The sequence below is a fragment of the Colossoma macropomum genome, unplaced genomic scaffold (assembly GCF_904425465.1).
Source record: "Colossoma macropomum unplaced genomic scaffold, Colossoma_macropomum, whole genome shotgun sequence".
NCBI lineage: Eukaryota > Metazoa > Chordata > Actinopteri > Characiformes > Serrasalmidae > Colossoma > Colossoma macropomum.
The window spans coordinates 38,158,505-38,174,001 of NW_023494795.1; the positions used below are offsets into that span (position 1 = coordinate 38,158,505).

A 15,497-nucleotide genomic window follows, 5' to 3' on the forward strand; every position below is an offset into this window, starting at 1 on the left:
CAAGCTGGGTGGGATGTGAGTTTTCACCTTGTTTGATGGAGGGAAAAGTTCTAGGCCCTCTCCTCCCTCTGCTGTGCTGAGCCGGCTGCGCGCTCTGTTTGTTTATCTGCGTCTCTGATCTGCTCAGAGGAGGGACTGAATCACGTCATCAGAGTGTTATGGCATAGTGGGAGCTTATGAAAGCGCAGCTGCTCTGCTTCACTAAAAATCTCAGGTGAAACTTCAGCTTGTTTTGCTAAAATGCACTGACAGTATTTAAAAGGGTCCACAACAGTGTTACCATGAATGACTGATATTGCAGAATACAGATTACCAGATACCTACGCTTGTCTAGAGTGATGTGATTTATGACTTATCGTAAAGTACAAGCCAGTTCCAAAAAAGTTGGGACAGTAAATGAAATGCTAATTAAACAGAAATGAGTGATTAGTAAATTCAGTTTGACCTGTATTAAATTGAAAATGGTACAAAAACACAATGTTTTTTGTTTTGCCTTAAGAATGGGAGACAGTTCGGGACTGCAGGCAGGCCAGTCTAGCATTCAAACTCTGTGATTATGCAGCTAAGCTGTCGTAACATGCAGAATGTAGCTTGGCGCTCCCCAGAATAAGAATGGACGTTCCTAATAAAAAGGCCAGAGGGCAGCATATGTTGCACCAGAATGTATTCAGTGGTAGTGGCGCCTTCACAGATGTGCATGCTACCCACTAATCCCCCCAGTACTATGACAGACCCTGGCTTTCAGAATCATGTGGATTCCTGAAAATAAGGCAATTATTATTTAATAATTATTTAATGTGATTTTAGGCTATGAAAAATCATGTCATACCCAGGTAGCTGAACACAGCCCCCTACGAGTTTGCACTGTCAACCATTTTCTTTGAAAGACTGAAGCAAGACAAGTTACAGGTTTCACTGATATGAACATCTGCAAATCTATGCAAATTTAGTAAAAAATGTTGAAATCACTTAATGAAGTTATTTCACTTGTGAATTGAACTTATGTTCAAGACTAAGACTAAGTTCAAGACTAAGTTAGCACTGGAATATGAACTTGACTATGCATTCAGTAAACCAGCTAAACTGACCGTGAAAACTTATGTCTAAACAAAGATAAAAAAATACATCTTGAATTTGATCTTGAAATCCAGTCACACTCATCTGTCTCTTTGTCTGACATAACATTACAGTACATCTGCCTCTTGGCTTCTTTGGGGCATCCGTTGTAAACAGGATTGTATAAATGTCTAACTGTTTGTCAGAGATCGAAAACTGAAATATTTTTATTTTAAAAATGAATCAAAGACCAACTAAAATTACTCAAAATTATGGTTAATTATGAAATGTATATCTTTTTAAGGGCAGCATTGAGAGCAAGCAAACATCACCAAGTATTCAAAGCTGAGATGTTAACAAGTCACCTTGTGTAAGTGCAGGTCGAGTCTTGTGTCTCTGAGCGGCGAACCCAATCGAGTCTTTAGTCTTTAGTACAGAACACAGGAAAAACCCTTAGTCTGAAGGACAGAACGAAGCACTACATGCAGTAAAAGCGATGTTTAAAATAAAGAAGTAAAACAGTTTGAAATGGTTTGTCTGTAGTGTGTATGTATGTTTGCAAGCTAGCATAATTGCTAATCAGGAAGAAGTCTATGTAAGTTTTAAGGAAATGTGATCTGCAACAAACTAGAACTTCAGCCAGATTATCTAACAACTAAAGCTACATTATCTATTGCTAGTTTTGCCTCTTTCCCTTAAACATGACATTTACTGCTTGTAGCACTGAGTTCTGTTTCACAGTCAAGGTTGTTCTATAATGAAAGGCTCATTTTTTGATACTGTATTGAACCTGATGCCGCTGTCATCTGCGAGAATAGATTACAGTAATTATTGTTTACTTTCACTGAGTGTTGCCTCCAGGCTGTGGCCACGACAACTCATGAGCTTTTCCCAGAACTAGCTCCAGGGCCAGAGGGAGTTTAACTTTCCTGGTGCTCTGGGTTTATACCTTTTTCCGAAAGGATGAGTCAGACTGGAATGTCATTGAAGCACTGGTATTTATTTTATATAGTTCACGTATTAAAAACTTAACAGAGTGCCAACGAGAAAAAGAGAAAAAGAAACCATTTCGCACTGCAGCAGTGACCACTGTTGCCAAGGTAATAACATCACTTCCCTACAGTATCTATGATGCAGTGACCTCAAACCCCAGCAGTGCGCATAACCTGAACTGAAAGGCAAAATCACACACACAAAGTTGGAAAATGAAGGTTTTATTAGTTCAGCACATTAAAATTGATGGTTCTAATTCAGTTTTGTTTGTGCATTTTTTTGCTTTGGCTGTAATTTCACAAGTCCCGAGCTGGAGGCGAGTCACAAGTCTGTTAAACATGAGTCCAAGGAGAGTCACGAGTCAATTTAGCACAAGTCCAAGTTGAGTCCCGAGGCAGTTAAGCGTAAGTCTGAGTTGAGTAAGTTAAGCACGAGTAGGAGTTGAGAGTCATGTAAGCGCAGTTCTAAGTCTAGTCATGAGTCCGAATTGAGAGTGATTTGTTTGAGTCAGAAGTCAGTCTGAATTGAGTTGCGAGTCAATTAAGACTGAGTAAGTTGCGAATCTGTTAAGCTTGAGTCTGAGTTGAGTGGCAAGTCAATTAATCGTGAGTCTGAGTTGCGAGTCAGTTAAGTGTGAGTCTGAGTTGAGCTGCAAGTCAGTTAAGCATGAATCTGAGTCGAGTTGCAAGTCAGTTATGTGCGAGTCTGAGTTGAGTTCAGTCAATTAAGCATAAGTCTGATTTGAGTCGCGAGTCAGTTAAGCATGAATCCGAGTTGCGAGTTAGTTAAGTCCAAGTTGAGTTGTGAGTCAATTAAGAGTGAGTCTGAGTTGAATTGCAAGTCAGTTAAGCGTGAGTCTGAGTTGAGCTGTAAGTCAGTTTATGTGCGAGTCCGAGTTGAGTTGGGAGTCAGTTAAGAGTGAGTCTGAGTTGAGTTGCAAGTCAGTTAAGCGTGAGTCTGAGTTGAGCCGCGAGTCAGTTAAGCATGAATCTGAGTCGAGTTGCGAGTCAGTTATGTGCGAGTCTGAGTTGAGTCGGGAGTCAATTAAGCATGAGTCTGATTTGAGTCTCAAGCCAGTTAAGCATGAATCTGAGTTGAGTTGCAAGGTAGTTATGTGCAAGTCCAAGTTGAGTTGTGAGTCAATTAAGAGTGAGTCTGAGTTGAGTTGCAAGTTGGTTAAGCGTGAGTCTGAGTTGAGTCGTGAGTCCCAGTTGAGTTGCGAGTCAGTTAATAGTGAGTCTGAGCTGCGAGTCAGTTAAGCATGAGTCCGAGTCAAGTCACCAGCCAATTAAGCACAAATCTTTGCATTAAATCATAATTGAGTGAAGTGCAAGTCCGAGTCGAGTTGCGAGGCAGTTATGCATGCATCTGACTTGAGTCGCTAGCCAGGTCACCGACTCGCTTCTCCATCTTGGATTCAAAGCCTGTAACAAGCTGTCCGGACAGCCCTGGTTCTGTTTACATCCACAGAGCCTCCCTGCTCGTCATCCCAAACAGTCTTTCCCCGACTTGAATGAAGCATTAGGCGTTTTTAGTATTACATTAATCTGCTGATGTGGAAGCAATAATGTTTTGTCTCATTGTGTTTAGATCACATCGGTTCGGTGTTCGTGAGCGGACATGAATCTACCAACCTCCCTGGATTAATGAAGTAATTATCACAAACAGCGCTGCCCTTTCCTCCGACAGGAGCTTTTGTGAAACAATAGCCCCCTGCTCTCTCTCTGTCTCTCTCTCTCTTACTCTCTCTTTCTCGCTCCTCTTCTTGACCAATGGCTATTGTTTCTTTCCTCCTCTCTTTTTCTAATGAGACTAAAGTGCGCCTGTGATAGGTGTCAAGGATGAGCGAGTCTGATTGCATTTGCCCACGTTTGGCCGCAGCATTTTAAATGAGACTTATCAGACATGCAGAGCTCGTCGTGGGCTGGAGGCCGGGGGGGGAGAGGTGATGGTGGAAACTGGAGGCATGAAAGGGCAATGGCTGCACTGCCCATTCTATTTCTCCTCAGATGATCTCAACGGTGCTTCGCGAGACCCATTCTCTTGATTTCTTTCCAGCCGTCTGGCTTGTGCCTTTCCATTCACCTCTTGTGTGGTCTCACTTAGGCCATTGCAGTCCTGAAACAGTTTCCAATTTGCAAGTAAACAGCTGAAGGCGAGATGGATGGCGATATTATAGCCTATTTGTAGGCTTCTGTGAAGACCCAACCAGGAAAACCGTCAAGTTTAAATGTTTGCACATTTGGTTTTTTGATTTGTTGTATAGCCACATAACTTGTCTGGGAGGTTTCACGAGGTATTTTGGAGGAAGTATTGGTGTATCAAAGTTACAATGTGTTGCGGTGCTACATAAGTGAATATAAACATGAATAATTCAATGGGCAGCTGCTGCTGTTAAAGGGGAATTGATTAAATTTCTGTATAATTCAATCGTTGAGATGTAAACAAAGCCATTCAGAGTGTTTTGAAGTGAAATGATGGATTGTAGAGAAACGTACTGTCTCAGGCATCAGGCAACATGTTTGCAAGCACTTTGTGTAATAGCTTTTTGTAAGGTAACCTTTAGAGGCATTGATAGCATCAGATGTCTGGTTCCTATCACCACCACTATGAACGGTTCTGACTCAGCAAGTTTGTCTGGAAAGGAGCTGACCACTCTGAATTACTTTGTCTAAAAATGTCTTCTTTATTTTTTTTGCATGTGAATAATTAGAGCTTTTTGTAGCATTATGCACAAAAGTGGTAGCTGACCTCTTGTTTAAGGTAAAGTGAGTCCTTCTAAAAGTTTATACCATTGGCTATGAGGCTGTTTGTCTCAGAGAGCCAGTACTGAGCATTAAATTACATTTTTTCAGTTTTATTAAATGGAGAGTTGTACCCAAGTCCAAGGATATGAAGTGTCATGCTTTGAATTCTTGACTTCACACTTAATTCTTAAAAATTTGTATTTATGAAAGACATAATTAAATGAACCTAAGAGATTAGGGATGTAGTTAATCAACTGATTAACAGTTTTTGGACAAATAAACAATTATTCAACCAATGCTGTTGGTTAAAAAAAAGTTAACTATATTTCATTTCTAGTAAACAACAGATTCTATTTGATTAGGGTGGTTTAGCCTTCAAGTTGAGGATCGTTCATGAATTGTACGCTTGAAGGCGCAATAGGCAGTTGCACTGTTAATAAAAATAAAAATAGTAGACTTTGAGAATCTTTTGAGAATATCGTAATATTTCAAGAAAAAAGTCGCAATATTTCGAGAATAAAGTCATAATATTTCAAGAAAAGAGTTGTAATATTTCGAGCGAAAAAAAATTGTAATATTTGGATAATGAAGTTGTAATATTTAGAGAAAAAAAAGTTATAATATTTTGAGGATAAAGTGGCCTTACTGCTCCACAAACTCCTGTCTCCTTGTGGATCGATCATTTTGATATCATTCGCTGTCTCTTTGAACGATACGGAGATGTAGCCACAGATAGCCGTGTAGACGACCCTGTCTGCGACTTTCCTTCAATAGACAGACAGTTTCCTCCGAGTCCATCTGGTTCTTTATTCTAAATAAACAGTTTCCTGCTCAGCCGTTTCTTATACTATAACAGGCTTGTGCTGATGTGTCAGGAGTGACAGGGAGACTGAGTATTTCTTTAGGGGTGAAAATCATATGAATGGTTAACTCCACCAACTCCTCAACGCTCCTTAATATTGCACAATATTGCAACCCTTCCTAGTATTACTGTCACTTTAATGTCGATTTCTCAAAATACAATGACTTTTTTTCTTGAAACATTGTGACTTTTTTCTCGAAATATTACGACTTTTTTCTTGAAATATTATTACTTTATTCTCGAAGTCTACTATTTTTATTTTTATTAACAGTGGCCCTAAAGCGCTGTCGTACAATTGGTTCCGCTGAATGAAACGTACAGCTTAAAATAGTGGTACCACTTTTTGAGAAGACAATAGCACAACTACAGCAGTGTACCATATCAAAAGCAAACATCTGCAAGCGATAAGACAGACAGTGATTTTGTCCATGATGCACGGTGGTGTGTGGAAATTACATATGAGTAATTTAATTATTATTATCTAATTATAGACAAGAATGTGGTTTTGAGAGCAGTTTTTTTCCCCAAAACTGTTTCCAGTTTGCAAGTAAACAGCTGAAGTCAAGATGGATGGTGATATTACAGCCGATGTGAAGACCCAACAAGTTTAAATATTTGCGGATTTGTTCTTCTGATTTGTTGTACAGCTACATAACTCTGGCAGGTATTTAAAAGAAAGTGTTGTTATATCACAGTTTGATTTGAGGGGGTTGGGGGTTGGAGGGTGATATTATCAATAATCATATTTACCTAGAAAATACATAAGAATTGTTTTCAGTTATCGCCCTTGCCCGTAACTCCATCCACACAGATGATTTCTTCCACTCAACTGTAAACTTTCTAATAGACACTGCTGGTCCTGCTTCAGTGCGTATTCCAGTCATTTTGTCAGCTTTAGTTTTTAGTCTTATAATCATTATAGCTTCTGCCCCTGGGTTCAAGCAAAGCAGGGGTCTCATTTTGTATACAGTTTTGTAGATAAACCGCTTCTACACCTAGAACATGCGTGTGAGAATGTGCATACATGTAGAGCTACTCCTCTCCAGGCATAAACAGAAATGCCTAGTGGTAGGAAAGTGTAATCATGGGTGAACTGATTAAAATACTACTTCACATCAACAAAAGCAACATTTTTTCATCAGTCCAAATCTCCCCAGGCAATCAGCTTCTGCTAGACTGTAAAAAAAAAAAAAGTCCAGAAAGGTGACAGACGAGCGTTCTTAGTAAATATGTCTCTGAGTAAATATGAAGTAAAATCATATAAACATGTAAAGATGGATTGTGAAGACGTACATGGCGGCTGATCTTGCCTTGCTTGAAGCTTTGGCACCTGTGAGTTGCGCTGAGTTAAATTAGAGCATGTTCTGCGCACCCTTTGATTAAGACCCCAGGTTTTTGTGTAGGGTATGTTTAAGACGTTTTGGGTTGTTTACTTCATGTACATGCTGTTTTCTGACCCCGTCTGTCAGTACTGTGATCCCCAGTCCATATAAGGAGCACTTTCATAATATCTCTATGCATTAAAGCGTGTGCTCAATTTGTGAATATCAAGTATTTTACAGCAGCTTTGATTTCAGAATCAGAAGTATCATTTTTATAGTTTATAATTTAATGGGTCGTGTCCGTGATTTTAGGTTTGCTGGTTACCGATTAACTGCACAGTAATGTAAGAGATGCACCAATACAGGTAATAATGCACCAATAATGCACCAATACATTGGTCATACAAGACAACGCAAAACACACGAAACCTGATGTGTCTTTTTGAGCTCTTTCAGACCAAACCCAACATCCTCAGTTCAGTGCCCGCTGGTGTGTTTGTGAATAGGTTTGTGGCCCATTATGGTAGGTATGAAGGCCCTCTGAGGACTCGGTGAGTCTCTGTCTCTGCAGTTCTCTCAGCGGTCCGACACAGCATGCCTCTCTGCTCCGCGGAAACCCAAAAAACACCTCTATTTCCAAGTCAAACACACAGGTCAGCGCTCCTCGTTCTATCTGCTGCATAAAGCTCTGCTTTGAACTCTGCTCAGGTCTGCAGTGGTCACCGTTTGTGGTTCAGCAATTGAGTCGTCGGTGGGGTTCTGACATTTCAAGGGGAGAAGAAGAAATAGCGTTCCCTTCCCAGGGAAGTAATGCTTCACTGCCATCCAAAGATGAACTTCATGCTGCAGAAGAGAGGGGAAAAAAGAAGTGAGACATATTTTCCAAGACAAACTCTCGGGCTGTCAGAATGTGTGGGGATGCAATCCTTCAGCCGGTCCATATCTCTTGTCCCGCGTCTCAGAGCAGCGAGTGTTGTGCCGAAGCCATTAACATGATCAGGGTCAACATGGGAGCAGATGATGAAGCAGTGAAATTGATTTGAGGGAATAATTGAAGGGCAAAGGCAGTAAGATGGTTTGGAAGGAAGAAGGTGAGAAAACTCGCGTGCCCCGCCTGCTCGTCTGGTTATCGATCCGTTTGAACTGTAAAGCGATGCATTCCGCGTTCCTATAAGTGAACTTCGGCTGCGTCAGCCAGTCCCAACTGGCTCAGCGATCAATGAGCAGAAAGCATGAGTTTGACTGAACATGCATGGATGACCGTACCAATAAAAAGTTGGACACACTGAATGTTTTTTGATAGATTTGAAGGCATTTTGATTTAAAGGCGTTGGCTTAAATGTTTAAAATGTGTTCGTAAGGTGAATATAAACATCAGAAAAATGTAACTAAAAATAAAAAACATTTTTTTTTTAAATTCCCCCAAGTTGTAGTTGCTGTCAGACAAAACCTTGAATCTCTGTTTTGGTTGTTTTTTGTTTTTTGACAGTATTTTGAATTTAGACTGTGTTAACTTTTCATGACAAACGGACCAACAGGAATGTTACACTGTGTTTTTCCTTCTGCTGTAAAGTAACTTTTTTGGAGATACAGTTTTATTCCAACAGTGACAAAGTGCTCAGGATATGTGGAACTTAGCAACTGCTACATTAAGACAAAGAATCACTGTCTTAAAGAATCTAAACTATAAGATGCAGATTCTTAAAATGTCTTACATAGTCTTACGTTTTTAAAAAAGATTTTAAATGTTTAGGGCCAGATTCCCAGGCATAGATTGTGCCTAATGCCAGACAATATGGGATTTTTAATGGTGAAAAACCATTGACATTGTGATTTAGTCCAAGACTGAGCTTAATCCATGTCCACAAAAGTGGCCCGTAGGTTGACTAATACAGGTTTTAGATTCCAAGATGGTGCCTAAAGACCAGGCTGAAAACAGTCATTGTCCTGCTGTGGTCAGAAACTGAACTGTTGTTGAAGGGCTAGAGGACGGCAGACACACACAAAAAAAGTCAAGCACATTGCAAAGAATGTGTAATGGAAGGAGAGAGTAATTACTAGAGCTAGATAAGGAAATTGAGAAGGTGCTAGTGACATACGTCATTATGTATATACAGTAGTATGCAAAGGTTTGGGTGCCCCCGGTCAAATTTCATGGTTTGTAAAAATACATGATTCAAGATACATGATATGACACAACACTGCATAATTCTATGTGTTGTTTCATACTTGAGTAGTGTTATACTTAGTGGTCTGAGAAATCGTTTGCAGTGGAAGACTGCCTGAAGTCTGCAACCCATAGACAAGACCCTACATAGTTTCCCTGTTGATGCTCTGCCAGGCCTGTAAAACAGTCCTTTTTCATGTCCTGCTTTTTTTTCGGGGTTTTTGCCCGTAGTTTCATTTTCAGAAAGTGAAATGCTCAATTGGACTCAGTTCAGGTAGCTGACTTGGCCAATCAAGAACATGTGTTGTTTGCTATTGCTAAGCTCACCAGTGCTCTTAATTTCTTTCTTCAATGTACCTATTTTTTTTTTGAGACAGAGCAGCCAATTGTTCCATTACTCATGATCCTCAGAAATAGAGGGACTGCATAAAAAGGCCTGTCATTCCTATATGGGTTACCCAGTATAGATGTAAATGGCTCAGTGACATGACATCTATTTTTTATGTCCAAGTCCATCCTTTTCCTTTGAATAAGTGAAGAAGTGTATCAAAATAAAATGTATGCATCTGTACCTCCCAAAGTCTAAGAATGTCAATAAAATCTAAATAGAATAGTTTGGCATGTTGTATGTTTGAAATCTTTAAAATCACATTACAAAATAGGAAATTTGTAAATGAACTCTTTTAAAAATGTTTTGCGTGTTGGCACAACCAACAGCAAAGGACTTTTACTCTGACATGCTTTTAAGAAAGACTGGGAAAGGAATTGAATCATAAAGACCCCAAGTGACCTTCAGTGCCAATGCCAAGTTCAGCAGCCCTTTCACTAATATTGAAAACCTTGTCATTTTGAGTAATCGTTAGGCTGGTTCAGTTTACCGAGTCGGATGGTGTGACCCCAGGAAAAAAATGAAAAACTGTTATTGTTATAATAATATTTAGTTATATGAAAGCATTATGTCGCTGCTGTCGTAACAAAACCTTGTATTTCCATTTTTGTCATTTTTCAGTTTTTGACATGATTTGAAAATGCCTGTTGCCTTTTACGTTATGTGTAAATTTCATGATAAATGGACCAACAGAAACGGCACAAAATGACTTGAACAAAATGTCTGGTTCCATTGACTTACATTAAAAGTAAAGTATGTTTTTTTCCTCCTTCTGTAAAGTTACCATTTTGGAGATATGAGGTTTTGTTCCGACAGCAGCGATGTATAACCTTGAATACTCAAAGGTTTTTACAAGTAAAAAGACTAGTTTATACACATTTTCAGTAAAATAACTTGAAAAAAATAGCAAACTTTGTATCCTGCCTTTCGCCCAATGACAGCTTGGATAGGCTCCAGCACCCCACTGCGACCTAGAAGGATAAGCGGTTTAGATGATGTATGTATGTATGTATGTATGTATGTATGTAGTTTTTAATCCTTGTGAAGTCACACCACCTGGCATTTTCAAGGTGGCAAATTTGAAGACAAAGTGAATATAAATAAATTAGCACCCCTCTAAAATCTCTGAAACAAATATGTTGGATAGATTATTGCTGATACAAAAATGCTCAACTTCTTTTCAACATCAATTTTTAAATGATAAATTTGAAAGACTTATTTGTCATTGAGTCAAATACTCTCAAATGAAAGCTGATGTTCTGTACTTTAACTTCATAGTTATTGTTTGACTGCAACAGTAGAAGCAGATAGCCAAAACTAAAATGTCATCGTAAAATTACCTGTGAACTGTGAACTGAATTGCATGTGATAGATACTAAGGTTGAGGGCCGTGGTGAAGAAAGCGTCTGGCTGTTAAATAACTGATCAAAGTGATTCTGGGGAAGTGGGCAGGTCTCATTAAGGACTCCCAACAGTGAGAGCGAATAAAGCCATTTGATTAACGTCGCCTTAAGAGACTAAACTGGGAGATTAAGGAGCTCTTTCTCTATGTGTCTATATATATTTCTCTCTCTCTCTCTCTCTCTCTCTCTCTCTCTCTCTCTCTGGCAGCAGACACACTTACTCATCTCATTGTCAGCAGCCATCACAGTCAGTGTCCACAAGCTGGAAAATCAGTCATGAGTTACAAAGTTGTCCAACTGCATTGCTACAAACTTGGTAAACATGCTGGCAGACATATGACATGTTGGCAAAGATTTGTTTGATCATTGGCCGTATTCGTATATATAGAAATCGAAAGACTTTAACTGCACACAAGTCTCATATTTGATAGCCGATTTCTCATTCCATTGAGGTCAAATGGCTCTAAATGCATAAAAAATAGACTCGCTTTAAAGTTCTGAGTTCCAAGATGTTAAAAATTGTTCTTTGGATTCAAGGCTTACTTCAAGCTGACTGAAGAAAACACTGCCAGCCAAGTAATTTCAAGGACGCTTCAGTCTCTAACACCAAGACACAGAAGTGCATAAATGCAGTGAAAGTACGTGAAGTCAGATGAAGCTGCAATGTGGGAAACTTTATCTGTTTAAATATACTTATAGTCTTGGAGATAACCTTGAAGTTACTTTGCCCTTCATGTTTTTCTTCATTGAACCTTAAATGCATATTTATTAAAGACTAAATTGTGAAAGCCGCTATGAGAAATTGATCCTCCAACTCGAAAAAAAACTTTTTATGTCAACTTAAAGGTTAAATTAAAGGTTTTGTTCTGTTTAGCGTCTTTTTTTCCCGTCATATTTTCACTGTAGATGGCAGGACAGAAGCAGAGTGGCCTGATTCTGCTCTCTGCTGGTGCTCACTAATTCTCTTAGGAGGAAAAAAAAAAAATCTCATTTCCAAGTAGTCAGACCCCTCTAGATGAATGTATCGACTTTTTTAAAGTAATACTTTTTCCGTTATGAATAAAAGATGACCCCCTCCCCACAAACGAAACAAAAATTAGAAGAACACTCATTCTGAAATGAAGGTGGAACTGAAGTCCTGGTATTTTTTTCAATGCTGTGTAAGCCAGATGGCCAGATTTATACATGATGACTAGATCAGAAATCTGACTATATGGCACTCTCAGTGCTGATTTATCACTGCAAGTCCTTTTAAATTTACACTTATGGCATTTGGCAGATGCTCTTAAACAGAGCGACTTACAGTTTGATCATTTTACACAGGTAGGCGAAGGTAGTGTTAGGAGTCTTGCCCAAGGACTCTTATTGGTATAGTGCAGGGTGCTTTCAGATGTTTATCTGGGAATGACATTTCGTAGTCAACCCACATCTGTTCCACATGCCATCAAATTCAGTGTGTTCATATGAAATACAGCTCTACCAGAAGTATGGCCCACCCAATCTTGATGACCCCAGTTATACTGGGTCTACAAACTGATTCATTGCATGAATCTCGCTGCAGCTGATTCATTGCATGTAAGGGAAGAAGGCTGTAGATTTCACTTTGTCTTAGTCTACCATGATTGGGGGGCAACACAATCCATCTTTCCTGGATTACTTGGTGGTCTGTTCAAGCAATATTTTCACCTAGAAACCCAGGCTTTGGCCTGTCAGGTTACCTGTAGGGTTGAAGGTCTCTGTAAAGGACATCCCAACCCAGAGTTAATGGAAAACATATATAAAGAACAGATACATCAACGTGAGGATGACCAGTTTCTAAGCAAACAAATAGGCGCTGGGCAAGGCAAGATACAGTGGTAGATAAGGTGCTAAGATTAGAACACTGGTAAAGTCAAGGTAGATTGTGTTTTAAAGACCAAATGGCCACCAATTCCCACAAGGACAAACAGGGAACAGGGGCTGTACTATAGCTTAGATGCACTTTGGCCGCACCACTGGTGCACTGTCTGATATGGTGGAAGTGTCCAGTGGAGATGGATGTACAGTATCCCAGCGGAGTGCTGTGTGGGAAATTAGCCTTGCCCCAGAGAGCGACAGGTCCAGAGACCTTTACACTGAAGTACATAACCCCACATTGCTTCAGGGTCATGTTTGTTCCCGTTGTCCTTTCCTTCTCACAGTGGCCATGAAAAATAGTCTGGGGTTTTCAGCATCCATTTTCCTGAATAAGTAAAGGTAAAAAACAAACACATTTCACTTTTCCTGTTGCCAACTAGGCACAGCGTGTTCTGCTCATTAAGGAGTGATTCAGATGAACTAGTGCCACTCAATGATAAGTGAAAAATTAAATAAAAAATAAGCAGCACTACATCTGACCGAGGGTTCTGAAACAGCTGAGATGCACAGCTCATAATGCATTGTGCTGAGGTGGGTTTATTGACTGTTGTTAAAAATAAAGACCGAGTGACTAATCAGCACACAGAGCTGAAAGCCAGCCACATATTCTTCAGTGGTTAATTTGACAGAGCTATTCACTGATGTTAAACACATTTGGACTGTATTTACTGCTACATGTGCAAACCTTGCTTACATTTATTACATAATTACATATAGTAACACATTGCCAAGTTGTCAGGAAATTAAAAGGAAGTGAATGTCCATGTCCTTGCATGCCCATGTATATTGTTAAGCATCTGACTACAAGTTGTAGAACAGTAAGCAGACCAAGTGTAGAACAAAGGCCAAACAGATCCCAAATCTGTGTACAATTTGATGCATTTGATTATTTCATGAGGATGTCATAACAAAATACATATGCTTTATGCTTTTGTAGGACAAAAAAAAGTTCTGTTGTCAGAAGAAAAACTTGTATCTCCAAAATGATAACTTCACAGGAGAAGGAAAAAACATACTTTACTTCTAATGTAAGTCAGTGGAACCAGACTTTTTTCCAAGTGAGTTTCAGCCATTTCATTTAGTCCATTCATCATAAAAATTTCAAACAGCATTTTAAATTATGTCAAAAAGTGAAAAACGTCCAAAATGGGGATACGAGGTTTTCTTCCGACAACAGCGAAGTGTTGCTTTGGAAAAGGGAAATATTTAATAAAACCTTAACATTACTGAGAACATTGACATCATGTAATCTGTTATTGTGGTTACAGTTCTGATTTGATCTCATGCAGATGAGTGGTTTTGTTATTAATGGTGGATATTTGTGAATTTGTGACAGTTCAACTGGTCTGGTGGTTTGTTGAATGAAGAAAGAGGAAAAATTGCAATAAAAAGGCAAGTGGTCACTTGGGTTGTGACCATTTGTACCAGGCAATAGTCAGTGATGCCCCTGTATCAGTGGCTTGGTTTGTCTTGATTAAACTGCAAACAGTTTTGTGACATACACTGAGAAATATGGGACACACAGTTTATTAGCCTGTGGAGAGTCTTGACTTTAAGAGGGAATTGGAATGTACAATTGCGCACTGTCAGAGTACCTATGAAGATTTCTCATGTTTCCTGATCATGTTTTCTAGAGGTAGCATGTACAGTGAGAAGAGCAGCGGCCCTAAAATGGAACCCAGGGGATCTCCACAAAAAAACACTGTGGATCATTTTACTGATAACCGTGGCAGAAAATGTGGTTCACTGTTTAACAGCAGCCTTCCTGTTAAAAAATAAATAAATCTTGGAAGGGACTAGCATAGCATGCGGACATAAACAAGCATGACTGCAGTTTTATAAATACACAGCAAAAGCACAGCTTACAGCACTAAGCATGTCAAAGGACCTTTGTATCAATCTTGAGTACATTAGGAGACCCAGGTATGTTTAATATTGTTTTTAATGGAATTCTCCTGTAAGGTATGTCATGTTTTCTATGTTTTCTTTAATGGCAGAAACAAACCCTGCCCTTAAGATTGGATCATGATAGATAAAGCTCAGCAAATGCACTCTTGGAGGAGACTGAATCGATTTGCTGTCTTGTAAATCTCTGTATCGTGAGCATATCACTCTGGGGGTGCTAAAAAAAAAGATGCCTTGAAAAACAGCACCGCCGGAGAAAAATCAATTCATGGAAGTTGTTTGCTCTTCTGGAGTGAGAAGACCAAAGCGGGGACAATTCAGACTGAGACAGGACCGCTAGCAGACCCTTATCAGCTTCATTCCCTTCACTATCAAAGCTTCCCTCAAAGCCTTCGCACGTACAATGCCATGGGCTGGAACGGCCGTGTCTTTGCCCTCTGTTTAGACAGTCCTTTCTCATGCTGGAAGAATTTGCTCCTTTTTTTGCTTCAGAAAAGCAGGGCCTGCGTCTCAGGTTTTGAGTTATATTACACCGGTCTGCACCTGGACATTTGCAGTGGGCTTGCACCGTTGACAGTGATGATATTCCTGGACAAGGCTCTATCTGTAACCAGGAGAAGGACTAATTCTGTATTGCTTCTAACGCTATAAATCCTTGCCCTCAACAACATCCTCGTCTGTAGGCAGCGGCCGGAAGAAATATGTAACTCCTCTGCCTCATTCTTTTTCTCTTGTAAGTCAACACAAGGATGAACGGT

General features: G+C 39.6%; 1 protein-coding gene across 1 annotated transcript in view; it reads left to right on the forward strand.

The window, feature by feature from the left end:
• mei4 (meiosis-specific, MEI4 homolog (S. cerevisiae)) overlaps nt 1-15,497 on the forward strand; it is a 70,519-nt gene that overhangs the window by 41,073 nt on the left and 13,949 nt on the right. The window contains 1 exon segment of the mRNA XM_036582812.1: nt 3,961-3,968. Coding sequence (XP_036438705.1) covers nt 3,961-3,968 — 8 coding nt within the window.